General features: G+C 43.5%; 1 protein-coding gene across 1 annotated transcript in view; it reads right to left on the bottom strand.

Annotated features, from left to right (window-relative positions):
- The window catches only part of LOC148076208 (uncharacterized), a 34,116-nt gene that overhangs the window by 2,860 nt on the left and 10,985 nt on the right, over window positions 1–20,271 (bottom strand). The window contains exons 2-18 of the mRNA XM_087793051.1: window positions 18,587–20,271; window positions 17,773–17,925; window positions 17,588–17,711; window positions 16,501–16,594; window positions 16,346–16,423; window positions 16,159–16,275; window positions 15,154–15,252; window positions 14,741–15,022; window positions 14,541–14,663; window positions 14,281–14,472; window positions 3,853–4,838; window positions 2,496–2,745; window positions 2,328–2,414; window positions 2,048–2,272; window positions 688–858; window positions 447–627; window positions 276–392 (exon numbers count right to left, since the gene is read on the bottom strand). The exon at window positions 18,587–20,271 is cut by the window's right edge and continues 2,003 nt beyond it. Coding sequence (XP_087649177.1) covers window positions 276–392; window positions 447–627; window positions 688–858; window positions 2,048–2,272; window positions 2,328–2,414; window positions 2,496–2,745; window positions 3,853–4,838; window positions 14,281–14,472; window positions 14,541–14,663; window positions 14,741–15,022; window positions 15,154–15,252; window positions 16,159–16,275; window positions 16,346–16,423; window positions 16,501–16,594; window positions 17,588–17,711; window positions 17,773–17,925; window positions 18,587–20,271 — 4,964 coding nt within the window. The remainder of the gene's footprint in view (window positions 1–275; window positions 393–446; window positions 628–687; window positions 859–2,047; window positions 2,273–2,327; window positions 2,415–2,495; window positions 2,746–3,852; window positions 4,839–14,280; window positions 14,473–14,540; window positions 14,664–14,740; window positions 15,023–15,153; window positions 15,253–16,158; window positions 16,276–16,345; window positions 16,424–16,500; window positions 16,595–17,587; window positions 17,712–17,772; window positions 17,926–18,586) is intronic.

Below are 20,271 nucleotides of genomic sequence, written 5' to 3' on the forward strand. Positions count from 1 at the left end.
GTGTTGTGTGATTAAAGAACACACAAGTGTGTAGTGTGAAGTGTGTAGTGTGTTACCTCGGCTCCTCATGATGCAGTGTTGTGATTAGAAGAACACACAAGTGTGTAGTGTGAAGTGTGTGTTACCTCGGCTCCTCATGATGCAGTGTTGTGTGATTAAAGAACACACAAGTGTGTAGTGTGAAGTGTGTAGTGTGTTACCTCGGCTCCTCATGATGCAGTGTTGTGTGATTAAAGAACACACAAGTGTGTAGTGTGAAGTGTGTAGTGTGTTACCTCGGCTCCTCATGATGCAGTGAACTGCTCGGTCACTGATGGCAGCGTCACTGGGCTTGATGTCCAGGAAAGGTTTGTTTCCGACTCCCATGGAAACCATCTCCTTCAGACGCATCTCTGCACACGCTCACATGAGACTCCGGTCTGTGATGTCACTTCCTGGTGGCTCACCTTTGTTCCTGGTGGCCTGCGTCCAGAGCAGCCGGCCGATCTGGCCGGTCCAGTTGTGCTTGACCTCGCCGGAGCTGGCCTGAAGGACCAGGGTCTGGTTCTTGGAGGTTCTCTTCCGGAACCAGATCTCGAAGCCGAGCCCGTCCTCGCCCGTGGACTCGGTCAGACCCAGGTCCGCCGTCTGTAACGGGAGGGATCGGGTCAGACGTGGCGTGGGGTCGGAGGTGGAGAGAGGCGTGACCTTGAAGGAGTGCTTGTAGTGGAAGACGTCCAGACCTCCCTCCATCTTCTTGGGTTTGCTGAAGAGCAGGAGCTCCTCGAACAGGAAGACGTGACGCTGACTCTTCCTCCTGCCGGTCCAGACCGTGAACTCATCCTGTCGCAGCAGCTGGCCCTGTTCCTTCAGGTTCACCTGCACACACCTGCTGTCACTCTGTGTGCACGTGTGTGTGCAGGTGTGTGCAGGTGTGTGTGCACGTGTGCACATGAATGCATTTATATATACATATGTGTGTGTGTGCGTCTGTTGTGTATGCATATGTGTAGGTGTGTGTGCATATGTTGTATTTGTGTTTATTTTTGTGTGTTGGTTGTTTGTGTGTCTATGTTTGTGTGTGTATGTGTGTGTTTATGTTTTTGTATGTTGTATTTGTGTGTTTATGTTTGTGTGTGTTTGTTGTATGCGTGTTTATCTTTGTGTGTGTTTGTTGTATGTCTGTGTTTCTGTAAGTTGTATGTTGTATTTGTGCGTGTATGTGTGTTTATGTTTGTGTGTGTTTGTTGTATGTTTGTGTTTCTGTAAGTTGTATTTTTGTGTGTGTATGTGTGTCTATGTTTGTGTGTGTGTCTGTAAGATGTATTTGTGTGTGTGTGTGTATATATGTGTGTTTATGTTTGTGTGTGTCTGTAAGTTGTATTTGTGTGTGTGTGTGTGTGTTTGTTTATGTTGGTTTGTGTTTATGTGTGTATGTTGTATTAGTGTGTGTATGTTTGTTTATGTTTGTTTGTGTTTATGTGTGTATGTTATATTTGTGTATGTATGTGTGTTTATGTTTGTGTATGTTGTATTTGTGTGTTTATGTTTGTGTGTGTATGTTGTATTAGTGTGTGTATGTGTGTTTATGTTGGTTTGTGTTTGTTGTATGTGTGTGTGTGTGTTGGTTTGTGTGTGTGTGTGTGTGTGTGTGTGTGTGTGTTGGTTTGTGTGTGTATGTGTGTATGTGTGTGTGTGTGTGTGTGTTGGTTTGTGTGTGTATGTGTGTGTGTGTGTGTGTGTTGGTTTGTGTGTGTATGTGTGTGTGTGTGTGTGTTGGTTTGTGTGTGTATGTGTGTATGTGTGTGTGTGTGTGTGTGTGTGTGTTGGTTTGTGTGTGTATGTGTGTTGGTTTGTGTGTGTATGTGTGTGTGTGTGTGTGTTGGTTTGTGTGTGTATGTGTGTGTGTGTGTGTGTTGGTTTGTGTGTGTATGTGTGTGTGTGTGTGTGTTGGTTTGTGTGTGTATGTGTGTGTGTGTGTGTGTGTGTGTGTGTGTGTTGGTTTGTGTGTGTATGTGTGTGTGTGTGTGTGTGTGTGTGTGTGCGCCTCTGAGGTGTGAACTCTCACGTCACAGTGTCTGATGGCGTCCATGGCGAGCAGGTCGTTGCCGTGGCGAAGCTGGAACTTGACCATGTCGCTGGCGGCCTGCAGCGAGGGAAGCTCCGCCTCCTGGGCCACGCCCACTTCCTTGATGATGTCGGCCAGCAGCAGCGCGTACTTGCTCATCCTCTGGATGGGCTTCAGCAGGTACGACGACAGGTCCATCTTGTCCGCCAACTCCTGCTGCTTCCTCTGAGGGGGGTCAGGGGGGTGAGTCAAGGTCAAGGTCGCGCTGAGGTCGCCTCACCTTGAAGAAGAGACCATGAGCCGCCAGGAGCGAGTCGGACTTGGGCTTGTTCTTGCTGTAGAGCGCGTAGAGAGCGAACTGCTCCGACTGTAACACACACACACACACACACGTGATGATGTCATCAGGGCGCGACACACCTGGAGGAGACGCCGCCGCCGCACGTACGTGTCTGAGGAAGCAGTGAGAGACTCGCAGCGGATGCTTCTGACAGACCTCCAGCTCCTTCAGGAAGAACTGGCCGTGGAAGTCCAGGAGCTTCTCCAGGTTCCCGAAGACCACGGAGCGCTTCCCCCGCAGGTCCTGGGGCACGTCGGCGCGCTCCGCCTCCGGGAAGTAGTTCTGCACGATGTAGTGCAGCGAGCGCACGTACTCGCGCTCCGTGGTCACCATCTCGTCCACGATGTGGCGCAGTTTGCTGCGGGCGGAGACATCGTGACGAGCAGTTCCTGCTTTGACCAGCAGGTGTCACACTGACACCTGCAGTTCCTGCTTTGACCAGCAGGTGTCACACTGACACCATGGTTCCACGTCAATTGAAAACGATCTACACGTTTTCTTCAAGCATCTAAAATGTTAACTCAAGTGTCTAATAAATACAATTTATTATCTATAATTATCTATTTTTGTTTTTACATTTTTGCATAAATATGAATATACTCAATTGAAAGTTCTGCTTTTCAATGTCTTTTGTTTGTATAATAATTTTGTTAAAATATATACTTTTATATACAACAAATGATTTATGTCAGTTTTACATGCCACAATACAATGTTTACATTTTCTGGCTAATACACCCACAAAAAACATTTTTGGGGGGAATTTAAAAACTATTTATTCCCAAAAACAAATACAACCTTTTAGCATAAAAATTATAGAATTAATTTGTCTAATAAAAATAAATGCTTAATCTTACCATTACATTTTCTGATAACAATGATGTACAAAATTAATTCTTTGAATTATCTTTACATTTTCATTTTTACATTTTTTTAATGATATATTAAGACTGGAAAATGTTTTTGATATATAAATACTATATAATCTACTCTGAAATATAACATCTACACCTCAATTAAAGTTTGTATAATAGATCTATTTAGGGGTATTACATTTTTTTGCTGGTCATATGTATGGACGTATATCAGTGTCATCAGAACATTGATAATAGATTTAAATGTTGTTTAAGTTTTTAACTACTAATGTTTTTAATGAAAGGTAGATTTATATTTCTAGAGTTTTTTAAATAATTGAATTTAAAATATATATATTTTTACACATAGAGTTTGATATTTTAATTCCAATAATTGAAAAATAAATGATCTTAATTCAATATTTTTGAATTCATAGTCTTTTAAATTCAATAAAAATGTCGGTACAATAGACTCACCAGACAAAACCAACAGAGCACAGAGCTACTGGATCCAACTTTCAGCCAATCACGCGACAGAGACTGATATACTTCCATGTAAACGTCCAATAACTCCCTTGAGGAGAAAGTGACGTCTATCTCCAGGCGACTCACCTTCCTCTGGGTCGTGGGTCTGCTGTGGCGGTGCTGGGTGTCCTGGGGGTCCCGGGCGTGTGCGGCCCCGGTGAGGCCCAGTTGTGAGCCCCTGAGCGGGGGCACAGCGTGCGGTCCGCCGCCTCGGTGCTGCTCACCTCCAGGCCTTTGATGAAGACGCCGGTGTTGCCGCGTCGGGCCGGCTCGCTCAGCGCCCGCGGACTGGGCTGGTACCGGGCGGTGTCGGGCGTGGGCGGGCAGTCGAAGCTCTGCGTCTTCCTGAGATGCTGCCGTCTGTTGGCCTGGAGGGAGGAGGAGGACGAGGAGGAGTTGAGGCTGAGAGTGGAGGAGCAGATGGACGCCTCCTCCGAGGAGGTGCGGAACAGGCGTCGGAGGAGCGGGGTGTGTTGGGAGGAGACCGGGGGGGTCTTCTCGTGTTCAGGGAGACTCGGTATCCTCTCCAGAACCCCCCGGAGTCCTGAGAAGATCCTTCTGGAGGCGTGGATCTGGGGCGACTCGGAGGACAGTCTGGAGTTGGGGGTGACTTTCGGGGAGGACTCAAAGGAGGGTCTCGGCGAGGAAAGTCTGTCCAAGGAGGTTTTGGGGGAGCATTGGGAGGAGACCCCGGGCGGAGAGTCCGAAGAAGAGAGTCTGTGATCCAAGTCGGGGCTCAGGCCGGCGTCCGACACCAGCCTCTGGGTGGAGCCGGACAGGCGGCGGTGGGCGGAGGCCCGGGTCCTCATGGCCGCCTCCATCTTCCTGTCGAACATCTTCCGGGTCTCCTGGCACTTGGACCAGGCGAAGCTGAGCTGGCTGAGCCCGCGGACGCCGCGCAGCTCCTCCGCCGCCGCCTTCATCTCCTGGAAGCGCGAGTCCAGGATGGGCGGGTGCTGCAGCCGGTACTCCTCCAGGCCGTCGATCACCGCCTGGCATTTGTCGGGCAGCGAGCACTCCTCCATGCTGATGGCCGCTAGGTGGCGCATTCCCGCCAGTGACCAGCCATACGCCTGCAGGAGGAGATGTTTTAAATGTTAAGTTGTAAAGGTGTTAGAAAACAATCCATACACTTATATAGCAATATTTCTTTTCCACAATGTGGTATCAATATTCAACATATATTTTTTGGGGTTTTCTTTTTTTATCATACAGTAGTTTTTTTACGGTAAAGTTTACAACTAAGATATAAATATATGTTGTTTTTTTTCGTTTTGTGAAGCAGTTAAACTTCCAGCCTCTAAACGGCAGCAGTCATTGCACCCTACAGAGCTAAAGGAAGAACGAAATCCTGGCAATGACTGAGGACGAGAGGATACAGTGACTCCAGCAGCTTTTAAAGCCGATGTTTGGACATATTTTGGTTTGAAAACAAATTAAAGTAGTTACGACTTCGTCAAGAGTCATGCAGTCTGTAAATTCTACAACACCAGAGTGAAGTACTACACAATACTACACATATATACTTGTTACTACACTATCACAACACCAGAGTCAAGTACTGGACAATACTACACATATATCCTTGTTACTACACTATCACAACACCAGAGTCAAGTACTGGACAATACTACACATATATACTTGTTACTACACTATCACAACACCAGAGTCAAGTACTGGACAATACTACACATATATACTTGTTACTACACTATCACAACACCAGAGTCAAGTACTGGACAATACTACACATATATACTTGTTACTACACTATCACAACACCAGAGTCAAGTACTGGACAATACTACACATATATACTTGTTACTACACTATCACAAAACCAGAGTCAAGTACTCAACAGAACTACACATATATACTTGTTACTACACTATCACAAAACCAGAGTCAAGTACTCAACAGAACTACACATATATACTTGTTACTACACTATCACAACACCAGAGTCAAGTTATCAAGTCAAAAGTAATCAAGTTTATTTTTGACTGTTTTACAGTGAAGTTTATGTGAATTGAATGTGTTTCCTTGATCTACTTCATCACTGCAACAGTTAAAACCATTGAAGTGCAAAATATACTGTATATGAAAGTAAAAAAACAAAATGATACTAATTGATTATTTGAGAAACTGTAATAATTCGCTACATTTCCTTCAAGATTCCACACCTTGTAATCCTGTTGTTTTCAAACCCTCAACTCGCTTCCAGACAGTGTTGTTGACGCGAAGTAAACAAAGATCTCTGGAGTGTGATCCACTGTAACCTCGTCCTCCACAGAGAACAACGTTTCTCTCTCTAATATTCTTTTGTTCACTTCAGATTGTTCTGACATTGACAGCACAGGTCAGCTGTCCGACGGCGGAACCGTACGGACCATCGCACTTCTACAGTAGGCCACTGGGTCAGTGTGTGTGTGTGTGTGTGTGTGTGTGTGTGTGTGTGTGTGTGTGCGTGGGAAGTGACCGGCTGGTGATCAAGACACATCAACAAGCTAATCTCTTTTAAGGATCACTGAGGCAAAACACACGCGTGGAGACAAGTCTCGTTCGACTTCTGCTGGGATGTGACCGTCGAAGATTCATTAACTTCACATGGAACCTCTCAACATGACCACTGAAGGCCACCAAAATAGTTTAAGGGGGTATTTAAAGAATGTAAAGATATAATGAATAATGTGAAGAGTTCTAGTAAAATAGAAAAATAAATATATCCAAATGGACTTAGACATGGAGAGAAAGAAGATAGTAAAGGATCCAAGACAGTGGAGAAGATAAAAGGATTCAAGTGAAAGAAGTCCAGCTCAGAAAGAAGGGAGTGACATTTTTACAGAGAGAACAGCAACAATTTAAGATTCAAATAATTAAAAACATCCCAAAAGTAACCATCAAACACTCAAGTGTAATGATATAAACATGGAATAGTTAAGAAAATGTAGTTGATACGTTTACATTACATCACCAACATGCGTCTAACGGTTACGTTTTGAAATATCTCGAGAATTTTAAGAATTTTAGCTGATCCTGGAACAGACATTTTTTGGTTCCTCACAACAAATGCAACATTTGAACGATGAAGACAATGGTCATTTTCAATGGAATGGTTTTTAGCAAAAAACCTTCTTCAGTGTTGGAACAAAGAAGTCCCTCCTTTTTATATTTGCTTGAAATTAAATGAAGTTTTTTTTAGATGTCGAAAACTTTCCTGGACTATATTTTTTCACAGACGGACTCGTAACTTTTGGCCTCCGTTTTTTCTTTTGTGTCAGTGTGTATGTGTGTATGTGTGTATGTGTGTATGTGTGTATGTGTGTATGTGTGTATGTGTGTTTTGTCTCGAAGAAAGTCTAAAATAAAATAGTATAAAAAAGTTAAGTAAAGTTAATGAACGAAAGAAAACTTGAGCAAAAGTATTAGTATTAAATTATAAGCCGATCAAAAAAAGTCACAGAAATGTTCTGAAAGCATGAAAGCAAAGGAAAGAAGAGGAAGGTAACGAGGACGTAAACGGTTTGATGAATAATGAATAATGTGTTGAGCAAACAAAGTTCTTAAACAAAAAGAGCAGAAAAGCATAAAACATGTCACATTTTAAACAAACCATGCCAACGTGATGGACCGTGTGATTTTAAACAGTGTTTGAAACCGTTTTTGTTCTTTGGTGGTTCTTTATTCTTGACACAAATCTTTTGAATGGAACCAAGTAACTCACTAACTTTAGTTGAACATCTAAAGTGTGGCTTAGTTTCTGTTTTGTTAAGGTTGATTTATCTTTATTGAAATCCACAATTACCACGACAACGATAGGATATATAGTGATAGTGTAGTAACCAGGATATATGTGTAGTATTGTCCAGTACTTGACTCTGGTGTTGTGATAGTGTAGTAACCAGGATATATGTTTAGTATTGTCCAGTACTTGACTCTGGTGTTGTGATAGTGTAGTAACAAGGATATATGTGTAGTATTGTCCAGTACTTGACTCTGGTGTTGTGATAGTGTAGTAACAAGGATATATGTGTAGTATTGTCCAGTACTTGACTCTGGTGTTGTGATAGTGTAGTAACAAGTATATATGTGTAGTATTGTGTAGTACTTGACTCTGGTGTTGTAGTATTTACAGACCACATGACTCTTGACGAAGTCGTAACTACTTTCATTTATTTTCTAACCAAAATATGTCCAAACATCAGCGTTAAAAGCTGCAGGGAGTCACTGTATCCTCTCGTCCTCAGCCATTACCAGGATCTCGCAAGATTTTATCTTAAGTGGAGACGTAGTCTTTGGAGACGTAGTGACTGCTGCCATCTAGTGGCAGGGAGTTTAAATGCAACACGGAAATTAACACTGGGAATAGTTGAATGTTGGTTGGAAATGTATATATATTTATATACATTTTAAAAAATATCGCCACATTTAAGTGTATTGATATTTTGACACGTCTACAAAAGAGACACTCTTCTTGCCAAACTGAACTTCAACCTTCAGTTTTAATATTTGATTTTGACACAAAACACGACAAAAGCAGGACGTCAAAGAAGACTCAAACCACAATGAAGAAACGAGTTGAAAGAAAAGAAAGAATATACGTTAAGACTGAATGAGATCCATACATAGAAGATGATCGAGCAACGAAAGGGGGAACGATTGAGCGAAAGGACAAGAGAAGAGAAGCTGAATAAGAACCAACAGCAAAAAATATGTTCCTTTTTTTTCATGAAAATAATCCCAGAAGAACAAAAAAACCCAGAAAGAAAAAGATGGAAACAAGTTGTAATCAAGAGAAGTTGCCTTTGGGTCTAAAAAAAAGAGGTGAGGGAAGGGAGACATGAGGGGGAGGTAATAACGGAGGAGGGAGAGGAGGGGAGTGTGGACGAGGGTTCTAGTTTGTGCAAGTCTGAAGGTCTGCGGGCGGAGAAGGTGGAGGGAGAGAAAAAATGAGTAAGAGGGGGGGAGTGGAGGGGAACAAGTGAGGGCAGGAGGGAGGTGGGGGAGGGAGAGAGTGAGGGGTGGTGGGACGTTAAAGGGGAAGGTTCTGATCCAGCAGAGGAAGATCAGCTGTTGGGAAGCTTCAGTTTGAGTGACAGAGGGAGAGAAAGAAGATAGAGTTGTGAGAGAGAAGGATGACGACAGGAAGTGATGGAGAGACGTCTTTGAGAGGACGAGCGACAGAAGACGAGAGCGGCGCCACACGGATCTCAACTATTCAACTCGGTTTTCTCTGCACTCAGAACTGCTGGTGTTGAGTGACAGCTCCGTCTCGTGGCTCAGGCCCGGTCACGTGACCGGGGTCTGGGTCACGTGACCGCCCGGAGGACGAGCCGGGCTCGCGCTCATAGGCCCCGGGTCAGAAGTGACGGCGAGCAGGTCGGCACTCGCCGCAGACTGACTCACAAACATCCCAAGAATCCGAACCGCCAGGAAAGCTTCGGTCGACGTGAGTCACCGTGTCACGGCGAGGAGGGGGCGGAGCCAGAGAGTGAGAGCGATGACACAACAACCGCCACGAGCCTGCCAAGACTGTGTGATACTCAAGTCGACACCAATGAAGACAAGAATCCATCAATGACACGAATGAATGGAGCCGCAAATCCAGACTCAAAACCAGAACAGAACCAGTCCGGGTCCAAACTCTAATGTCGACCAGAAACGCACTAATAAAAATACTAATAAAACACGTTGAGATCTATGTTGCAACAAACAAGCGCGGTCGCAGAAAGAAAACCCAGATCTTGACTAGACATTGATGTGGACTCTAGTCAAGATTTACCACTGAACTCAATTCTCAGAGACATTTTGACTCATTTCAGAAGAAGACAAGATGCAAATACCAAAGAAAAAACTGAACCTAATAGATTTAAACTCATGTGACGACAGGTCCCGAACAAACATCCTCACAAAGGTCCTTCAGACAGTAGTTGCAGATGAGACTTTTTTCTTCTTGTTTACCACAAATGACCTTGACCAGACCAAATAAAGATCAGGCACACTCTCAAAAGTGTGACCAACATAAAATTAACTGTTAATATGTGTCTTGTATTAGTAAAATGCATTCACAGGTTATATACAAATAAGCTCTAGAAATAGCAAACAGTTTCCCCGGGGATATGAGCTGTGGTGTAGATGTAGACTAAACACAGAGTGGACACAACAGATCTAGAATAAAAACAGAAAAACAAATGCATAAGTACACACACTGTATAAAATGGACCCTCACTAACTCACAGATGAACAGTAAACACACCAAGACTGGACTCTAAAACACATCAAGACTGGACACTAAAACACATCAAGACTGGACACTAAAACACATCAAGACTGGACACTAAAACACATCAAGACTGGACACTAAACACATCAAGACTGGACACTAAAACACATCAAGACTGGACACTAAAACACATCAAGACTGGACACTAAAACACATCAAGACTGGACACTAAACACATCAAGACTGGACACTAAAACACATCTAGACTGGACACTAAACACATCTAGACTGGACACTAAAACACATCTAGACTGGACACTAAACACATCAAGACTGGACACTAAAACACATCAAGACTGGACACTAAAACACATCAAGACTGGACACTAAAACACATCACGACTGGACACTAAAACACATCTAGACTGGACACTAAAACACATCACGACTGGACACTAAAACACATATAGACTGGACACTAAAACACATCACGACTGGACACTAAACCACATCAAGACTGGACACTTAAACACATCAAGACTGGACACTAAAACGAATCAAGTATGGACACTAAAACACATCTAGACTGGACACTTAAACACATCAAGACTGGACACTAAAACAAATCAAGTCTGGACACTAAAACACATCTACAACAGACACCAAAACACATCAAGACTGGACACTAAAACAAATCAAGTCTGGACACTAAACCACATCAACACTGGACACTTAAACACATCAAGACTGGACACTAAAACAAATCAAGTCTGGACACTAAAACACATCTACAACAGACACTAAAACACATCAAGACTGGACATTAAAACAAATCAAGTCTGGACACTAAAACACATCTACAACAGACACCAAAACACATCAAGACTGGACACTAAAACAAATCAAGTATGGACACTAAAACACATCTACAACAGACACTAAAACACATCAAGACTGGACACTAAAACAAATCAAGTATGGACACTAAAACACATCTACAACAGACACTAAAACACATCAAGACTGGACACTAAAACACATCAAGTCTGGACACTAAAACACATCTACAACTGACACCAAAACACATCAAGACTGGACACTAAAACACATCAAGTATGGACACTAAAACACATCTACAACTGACACCAAAACACATCAAGACTGGACACTAAAACACATCAAGTATGGACACTAAAACACATCTACAACTGACACCAAAACACATCAAGACTGGACACTAAAACACATCAAGTATGGACACTAAAACACATCTACAACTGACACCAAAACACATCAAGACTGGACACTAAAACACATCAAGTATGGACACTAAAACACATCTACAACTGACACCAAAACACATCAAGACTGGACACTAAAACAAATCAAGTCTGGACACTAAAACACATCTACAACAGACACTAAAACACATCTAGACTGGACACTGGACTTGATTCACAAATGCTGACTTGACACCAACAGAAGGTTCTTCATCAAGTCAAATAAACAAGTTTGACAAGGATTCACCTCCACGGTGACTGTCAACAAGTGAGCGACGCTCAAGTCTGACTGTAACGGACCCACTCACTCAGCCACACAAACGGACACACAAAAACAGCAAGAAAAGTGTTTCTACCTCGTGTTTTCTTGGACAGCGGCGGTCTGACTGAAGTGAGCAGAAAGCGGCATTCCGACCACACACACTGCCCCCCCCCCCTTCCTCCCTTTCCACAGACTCAATGGCAGATGGGCGGTCCCAGAAGGGGGCAGGGGCGTCACCACAGCAACAAAGACTTTGTCAAAGGAGTGGAAAGGGGGGGAACTTGGCACTGGAGCGATACCTGGACTAAACAAACACTCCTCCATGATGAGGACTCGTGGAATGTCTCGGTCAGAAAAGTAAAGAGTTCTTCAACATCCCGCTAATCACAGAAGCTCTTGCTTTGATTCCCCGGAATACTTTTGGTTCATGAGCCCAATGTGGACATTCCTTCTGCCTGACAAGGTCACGCACTCTCCATTGTGGTCCCAGGATGAGAAGGAACACATGAGCCACCGAAGACAAATTCACTTCCAGTGTTTCTCACTGAGTAGAGGTAGCATCAGGTGGCGAGTCTGGTTCCCCAAACTAGTTGTGCCATCCGAGTATGGAATGGAAGGAATCCAATTATCGGGAAATGGATTCATTTTTCGGGGAAAAAAGGGAAATTTGAGTATAGTATAGTCGAGTACTGGACTCTGGTGTTGCAGAATTTACAGACCACATGACTCTTGACGAAGTCGTAACTGCTTTCATTTTTTTTCAAACCAAATATGTCCAAAGATCAGCTTTAAAAGCTGCTGGACTCACTGTATCCTCTCGTCCTTAGTAATCGCCAGGATCTTGCAGGATTTTATCTTTAGCAGTGCAGGCATAATGACTGATGCCATCTAGCGGCTGGAAGTTTAAATGCAACACAGAAATAAACTGCTGCTGGAGTCACTGTATCCTCTTGTCCTCAGTCATCCCATAATTGCCTTGCACTATATGCAACCCATAAAGTAACGCATTATGTATGCGTTAATTGCAAATTTAAAAAGATGTATTTTTAATCTTATACACACTTTATTGAAAAAAACAAACAAACTTAACATTACTATGGTATTTATTGAAATATAATTTTCAAGCCAAAAATGAAAATATTAAATAAATAACATTGACGCAGTATCGCGGGTACATCGTGATATATTGGCATTACAATATTACACCCTTAATAAATACACTCGTTTAAATGGCTGAGGGAAAATAAATAAGCACACAAAGGTGCATATAAATAAGGCTTTATTTCCTCTTCGTCTATTCCTTCCTGTTAATTTCACATTGGCACATTTGCTAGATATAATAGATATAATAGAAACCATGCACCAATTATAAAAGCGGTAAAAAAATCATTTTGAATGGATACATGTATTTCCTTATTTATATATACATGTCTGTCCGTATTTATCTCCTCCATATAATTTAAATGAGTATTATTGTCAATTTAAACATAAATAAAATATATATTTTTTATTGTCAATGTCCCTATTTTCAATCAATGATGGCACTACTGTTGTTCCATATCTCTTTGCGCTTGATGGAGTCTAGTGACTCCTTCAAGAAACATCTTAAGATATTCTTATTTGTGCTTTTCCTTGATTTTCTGGAACTGCTGTTTTGTTCTCAGTGTTATTTTCATCTTTTAAGTATATATTTTATTGCGTATTGTTTTGATTGATAAAGCTCTTTGTGACCCTGGTCTGGAAAAGTGCTCTATAAATATAAATATGTCTTTATGTAACATTCCATTAAAATACAGTTGATTTAGACCAGGGCTGCACGGTATACTGAAAAAATATCATTAACGTGATATCGACACATGTGATATGCATATGGGAAACATGTGCGATAATTTATAGTTTTTTTATTTTATAAATCAAGCATTTCTGAAATGCGCACTTTGACAAATCAGTGTCACGTTCTGTAATGTTGTCAATTTGTACTTCTATGTCTCGTTGTCGTTTACGTCTCCGTCCGTCTGTGAACTGTGCGGCGCACTGACTTAGCTCAGTATATACACGGAAGTAAGACTAACTTATGATCTACTCAAACACTAGTGAAGCAACTTTGTTAAAGCAACATATTGTAAGAACTTTTCATCTCATCTCAGTTGTTTTCTTATAAGATCATGAACTTCCAAACAAACCTGTCCGTCTTCACCGTATGCTAACGAGCTAAGTTGTTAGCATCAGGTTATTTATAAAGTGTTATGTGTGCGTGTACAAGGAGGTGGATTTATAATTGATTTGGTGATATCGCGACGCGCCGGCGGCTCCTCTCTGATGTCGCTCAATTACGCGGAAAACCAGTGCAAGTCCCGCGAGACTGAGCGTTATAAGTTTTTTCTACGATTATGTCGGCACTAAAGCGCTGAAATAGACGAAAGGGAAATATCGTCGTTTTCCTTCCTTAAAACCCTGGACCTCCACTACAGTACTTGCGGCTGCCCGTGCACGCTGCTACCTTTTTAGAAAGAAGAAAATATCGCAGTAATATTGATATCGCAATTCAAGAAACCACTATCGAATATCGCTCTTATTTCCAATATCGTGCAGCCCTAATTCAGACTCTTTTATCTTAAGAAACCAACAGGTTTTTTTCATTTCATTAATGTTAAAACGTAGGTATTTACCGGACATAAGTGAATAACTAATATTCTACCATTCAAACTGAACCTTGTTTGTACTTTGATCATTCAAATATTCCTCACCTGGTCAAAGAAGCGGTACAGAGCGACCGTCCTCTCGTTGGTGCGTCCGGCCGCGTTGAGCCGCTGGCAGAACTTCTGCAACTGGGACCAGAAGGAGTGGATCTCGACCTCGTAGAGCCGCAGGTCCGCCGACGACACGTCGCTGAAGCGCTGCAGACGCCGCAGCAGCTCCTGACCCTGCTTACACTGGTCCTGCAGAGAGACACACGGTCACCGGAGCAACGGTGGACTCGAGACGTACGGCGAGGATCGCAAGTTACATGGACGCCGGTGCAGAACTCCTTCAAATCCTGTTGCTTCTTAACCATTTGTTCCAGTGACTCTTCTGGTTCTTCCAGACTCTTCAACCGGGGCTCTCCGACCTCGTCCAGCCACGACTTGACCTGACACACACACACACACACACACACACACAGGTGAGTGAACATCGATATCGGATCATCCTGTCCGGAACACTGACCTGCAAGAAACCCGGCTGGAGGCTCCAGAACTCCTGGATGAACTTGATCTGCTGCGTCTTGCAGTTGGACAGCGTCACCAGGCGGTGCAGCAGCTCGTCCACCTGCTCGTACAGAGACGCGGCGGCGTCCACTGCGGCCACGCAGTCGTCCGCCTCGCACACCTCGTCTCTGCGGAGCTGAGACAACAACGCTCCGCCGTCCTGCTGCAGAGCGACCAGACGACCGTCTCCGAGGACGTCGCGCATCAGGTCGTTGCACTGGGACAGCAGCCGCTCGGCCTCCTGGGAGAGAACCATGTTGAAGTGTGTGTCAGTACCTCAGCAGTAGCAGGTGTGTGTGTATGTACGTGCAGGTGTGTCAGTACCTCAGCAGTAGCAGGTGTGTGTGTATGTACGTGCAGGTGTGTCAGTACCTCAGCAGTAGCAGGTGTGTGTGTCGTCTCCAGAACGTTAATGGTTTTCTTCAGAAGTTGAATCACATCTTCACAGCGGCTCATCAGTTGATCGATTCGCTGACGGAACAAAGTGTTATTTCTGCCCAGAAGGTTGTGTGATTGGATCCAGTAGCTCTGTGCTCTGTTGGTTTTGTCTGGTGACTCTATCATACCAACATTTTATATGGAATTTAAAAGACTAGTGACTGTGTCTCAAATCGCATACTTGCGTACTCAAAGTTAGTATCTTTAGTGCGTAAGTGCGTCTCAATTCATAGTACGCGATATTTAGTGCTCCATACACACTAAATTGTCACTTAAACGCCCACAAAACTGAGTATGGATCGATGGACACTATTTCCCCTAAACGGCTCCATCTTAGTGACGTTGTAAACGGAAGTTACGTCAAATATATGCATATATATATATATATATATATATATATATATATATATATATATATATATATATATATATGCTTATACTTACAGGTGTATTTTCAGCAGCAGTAGGAGGATAAACACGTCTTCGCTGCTGATACCAGCTTAAATATCTCGCGAATATTTCGATCCTCATATTTTTTCTTAATTTCTTTTTCCAAACTTGCAAAATGTGCTGCCAGCAGGTGGCGATAGTGTTCCTACAGCTGCTTGAAATCATCCTTAATAGTACTAGAAGAAGAAGCTGTGGAGAATTAGTTACTAGTTAGTACGTACACTATCCTGATGCATACTAACTTCTAGTGTACTAAGAGAAGTATGTGATTTGAGACACAGCATAGGAATAAAATAATATTAAATTATTTTTGAATTATTACATTTATAGTATCAAACTATGTGTAAAAAAACATTTCATGTTGAAAGTTTTACAATTTTTTCATTCAATAAAAACGAATTCAACCTTTCATTATAGAAATGATCAAAATCTAGAAAATCTAAAAGAAGATTTTAATAAAAAAATATATATTTCTGGTTGGTGTCTCACCATCCTGAAGATAATCCAGCTTCTCTGCTTGAATTTGAAGGATCCGCCCACGTCTGTTGGAAGTTGCTGAGGTTCTACCAGTTTATGGAGCGACTTCAAAGAGCGCAGCACCTCCACCTGCACACCAGGATGTCGCTGGTGAATTAACATCGACTTCCAGGATCCTCGTTCAAACGCGTGTTGTTACCTCGGGCGCGGCAGATTTGTCCAGGCGGAGGTCGCCGTCCAGCAGGAGCACGGTGTGGAGTGAGCCTGAGACGCGCTCCTGAACACAGGTGAACTCAGGTGAATTCAGGTTCATGACTGACGGCTAACACTGTTGAGTGACAGCTGGACTCTCACCCGGAGCGAGCGAGCGGCGCCGAGGAGAGCGGAAGGGGGCGGGGCTTGACGAGCGTCCGCCAGCAACATCAGTCCAGCTGCTGACACCTCCTTCCTGGTGGACGCGCACAGAAAAGAATGAAACTATTGCAGACAGAAGTAGTCGAGTCTGAGAGACGACTAGTGATTTAGGTTTAGAATAAGAAGCTGAATGAGAAAAGGTAGAAAAAAGAACTGGAGATAAAATTGCATTAATAATAAAAATACATTGTAACATTAAGATATTTAAAAACATTTGGTGTCTCAATTAACCCTTGCGTTACCTCAGGGTCAACATGAACCGAAAACCTGACGTTAACCACTGCATGTGTATTTATGGAGGTCAAGGAGGTCGTTCATCTTGCCGTAAAAGCAACACAAGGGATAAAACAATTACATTTGTTTTGGGGCCTTTGTGTCACCTTGACCCTTAGATAAGACAAGGGATAAAACAATTACATTTCTTTTCGGGCCTTCGGTAACCTTGACCCTGAGATAACACAAAGGATACCTCAAATATATTTGTTTTCGGGCCTTCGGGTCACCCTGACCCTGAAATAATACAAGGGATAAAGCAATTACATTTGTTTTCGAACCTTCGGGTCACCTTGACCCTGAAATAATACAAGGGATAAAGCAATTACATTATTTTTCAAACCTTTGGGTCACCTTGACCCTGAGACAACACAAGGAATAAAGTTAATTAAAAAAAAAAAAATTTCTTCGCTTTTTTAAATAACTCTATATCTATATCATCTATAAATAAATATATTTGAATACTTTTTTCAATTTCACACACTTGATACTGTATTTTAAATAATTTTGAAGCTCAATGAAGTAGCTCAGTTCTCTTTTGGTATTGTCTGGTAGTACAATTATACTTATATATATATATTGAAATGAACTCTAGATTTTTGAACTCGTTTCTCCAAAAGCAACAAAGATTTCGGTGCCTGACTTCGGTCATGGCTGTGTGACTGATGTCGTCAGCCGTGACTTATAGCTTATAAAAGTTTCTTGGACACATTTGCGTTGACTACTTGACCCTTCAGATGAAAGGAGGTTCTACCTCAGTGTGCAGGCACAGTACTCCAGGAGACGGAGGATCTGGGTCGACTCCAGGTCCGGGTGGGTCCAAATGTCGTGTGAACACTGGACGACCAGCAGCGCTCGGCCTCGTCTGTCTCTAGTACCTGGACACACACAGCCTGTGAGGTGGGGTCGGGGGTGAACAAGTATAGATATCTTTCTCACCAGGTAGACGGATGGCACCAGAACTCAGCAGCACTTTGAAAAACCCAGACTTGCAGAGCTCAAGCAGTCCAGCACTGGAGGGTTTTGTTGTTTTGGGACAAGAGTCTTCAGTCGCCGGGTCAGGGAGGCGAGGAGGTAGTTCACTGCTGGCACCTGCAATGAAAAGTCCCTTCAGTGCTCGTCCATCAGTGGACCTGGTTCTGTTTGAGGACGACTTGTGAACCAAAGATGGAGCATGAAGAGGATGGGTTTAAGAAGTAAGTATAGGAGGAGGAGGAGGAGGAGGAGGAGGAGGAGGAGGAGGAGGAGGAGGAGGAGGAGGAGGAGATATTGGGATATTTTGTGATACTTAAGTAATAACTATATATTTGTAGTATTGTCGAGTACTTGACTCTGGTGTTGTAATAGTGTAGTAACAAGTATATATGTGTAGTATTGTCCAGTACTTGACTCTGGTGTTGTGATAGTGTAGTAACAAGTATATATGTGTAGTATTGTCCAGTACTTGACTCTGGTGTTGTAGTATTTACAGACCACATGACTCTTGACTAAGTCGGAACTGCTTACATTTGTTCAAAATATGTCCAAACATCAGCTTTAAAAGCTGCTGGACTCATTGTATCCTCTCGTCCTCAGTCCTCGTCTGGATCTCGCAAGATTTTAATTAGCTGTGGAGGACGTAATGACTGCTTCTATCGGAAGTTTAATTCCATTGAATATTTGCACGTTCATTGTAAATAAAAGTATTCATTGAAAAAGGAGGAGGAGGAGGAACAGAAGGAAAAGGAGGAGAGGAGGAAACTAATTTTTGTACCTTTAGTTTGCAGGCCTGACTTCTCCACTTGTGTGTTCTCACCACAACCTAACTCGTCGGCCGAGGTGCTGGACTTCTCCACGCACGACCTTGAAGCAGCATTTTCACGAGAAGGAAACAACATATTCCCTTCACAATAAGAGTCCTCTGGTATTTTAGATATTGTGTCGATTTCACAGTCCACAGGGTGGTCGGTCTCACAGTCTTGCTGGCTGGAGTTTGACTCCTCGGTTTCTATTCCACTCTGAGAACATGTCACTTTGATTTCTAGACAATCAATGTCCGTCTTCCAGGACGTATCTCCGTCTCTTTCACAATAAGAGTCCGTGATACAAAGCTTTGGTTCCAGTGTAAGTGCTGCTCTACTTCCCTCCTTCTCCTCATCCGTTTGACCCGACTGACACACCTTCTCACTAGTCTCCTCCGCTTTCTCCTGCCGTCCCTCATCTTCCACCTTCTCTTTCTCATCTATTACTTCATCCTCTCTTAGCTCCAACTCTAGTCTCTCCTCCTCCAACACCTTGTTCCTTTGGTCTTCAACACTACCTTCAGCCCCGCCTGAAGCAGACGCAGGGGTCGAGGAGGAGGTCGAGGAGGAGGTCGGGTTGTGGTGGTCCATGAGGTCCGGTGCGGGGACCTCGGAGTCAGGGGGCTCCTGGCAGGTGAGGTTCTTGGTCTGACGTGCGGGGACAGGAGGAGGTGCAGCGGGACATGGGTCATGTCTGGAGCCGGTTTGAAGAGAGTGTGTGCTTTTGTGAGTTTGTTTGTGAAACTTGTGTGTCAAGTGAGAGGTAAACGAGTGTGCAGGAGCTGTGCTGGGAGGAGGAGGAGGAGGAGGAATGTGTGAGTTGCGAGGAGCCGGCTCACTGCAGTGTGTGTGCGTGAGGAGACAATTTGCAGTGTGAGGAGGTGCTGTTTGAGGATCAAATGTGTTGTGAGGAAGAGGAGGAGACATTGAAGTATTAAATATGCAAGTTGTGTGAGGAGGAGGTGCAGTTTTAAAAGTAGCAGGAGTACTGTCAGGAGTATGTGTGTTGACAGGAGTAAGAGGCTCCACAGATTGTGTGACATGACGAGGAGGAGCACCATCAGTTGTGTGACTTTTTGGAGGAGGTGCAGCATGTGTGATGGGAGGAGGTGCAGCATGTGTGATGTGAGGAGGTGCAGCATGTGTGATGTGAGGAGGTGCAGCAGGTGTGATATGAGGAGGTGCAGCATGTAAGTTGTGAGGAGGTGCAGCCTGTGTGGTGTGAGAAGGTGCAGCTTGTGTGATGTGAGGAGGTGCAGCATTTGTGATGTGAGAAGGTGCAGCATGTGTGGTGTGAGGAGGTGCAGTATGTGTGATGTGAGGAGGTGCAGCATGTTTGGTGTGAGGAGGTGCAGCATGTTTGGTGTGAGGAGGTGCAGCATTTGTGATGTGAGAAGGTGCAGCATGTGTGATGTGAGGAGGTGCAGCATGTGTGGTGTGTGAAGGTGCAGCTTGTTTGGTGTGAGGAGGTGCAGCATTTGTGATATGAGGGGGTGCAGCATTTGTGATGTGAGAAGGTGCAGCATGTGTGATGTGAGGAGGTGCAGCATGTGTGGTGTGAGGAGGTGCAGCATTTGTGATATGAGGAGGTGCAGCATGTGTGATGGGAGGAGGTGCAGCATGTGTGGTGTGAGGAGGTGCAGCATTTGTGGTGTGA

This window comes from Callionymus lyra, chromosome 6 (assembly GCF_982586985.1).
Source record: "Callionymus lyra chromosome 6, fCalLyr1.hap1.1, whole genome shotgun sequence".
NCBI lineage: Eukaryota > Metazoa > Chordata > Actinopteri > Syngnathiformes > Callionymidae > Callionymus > Callionymus lyra.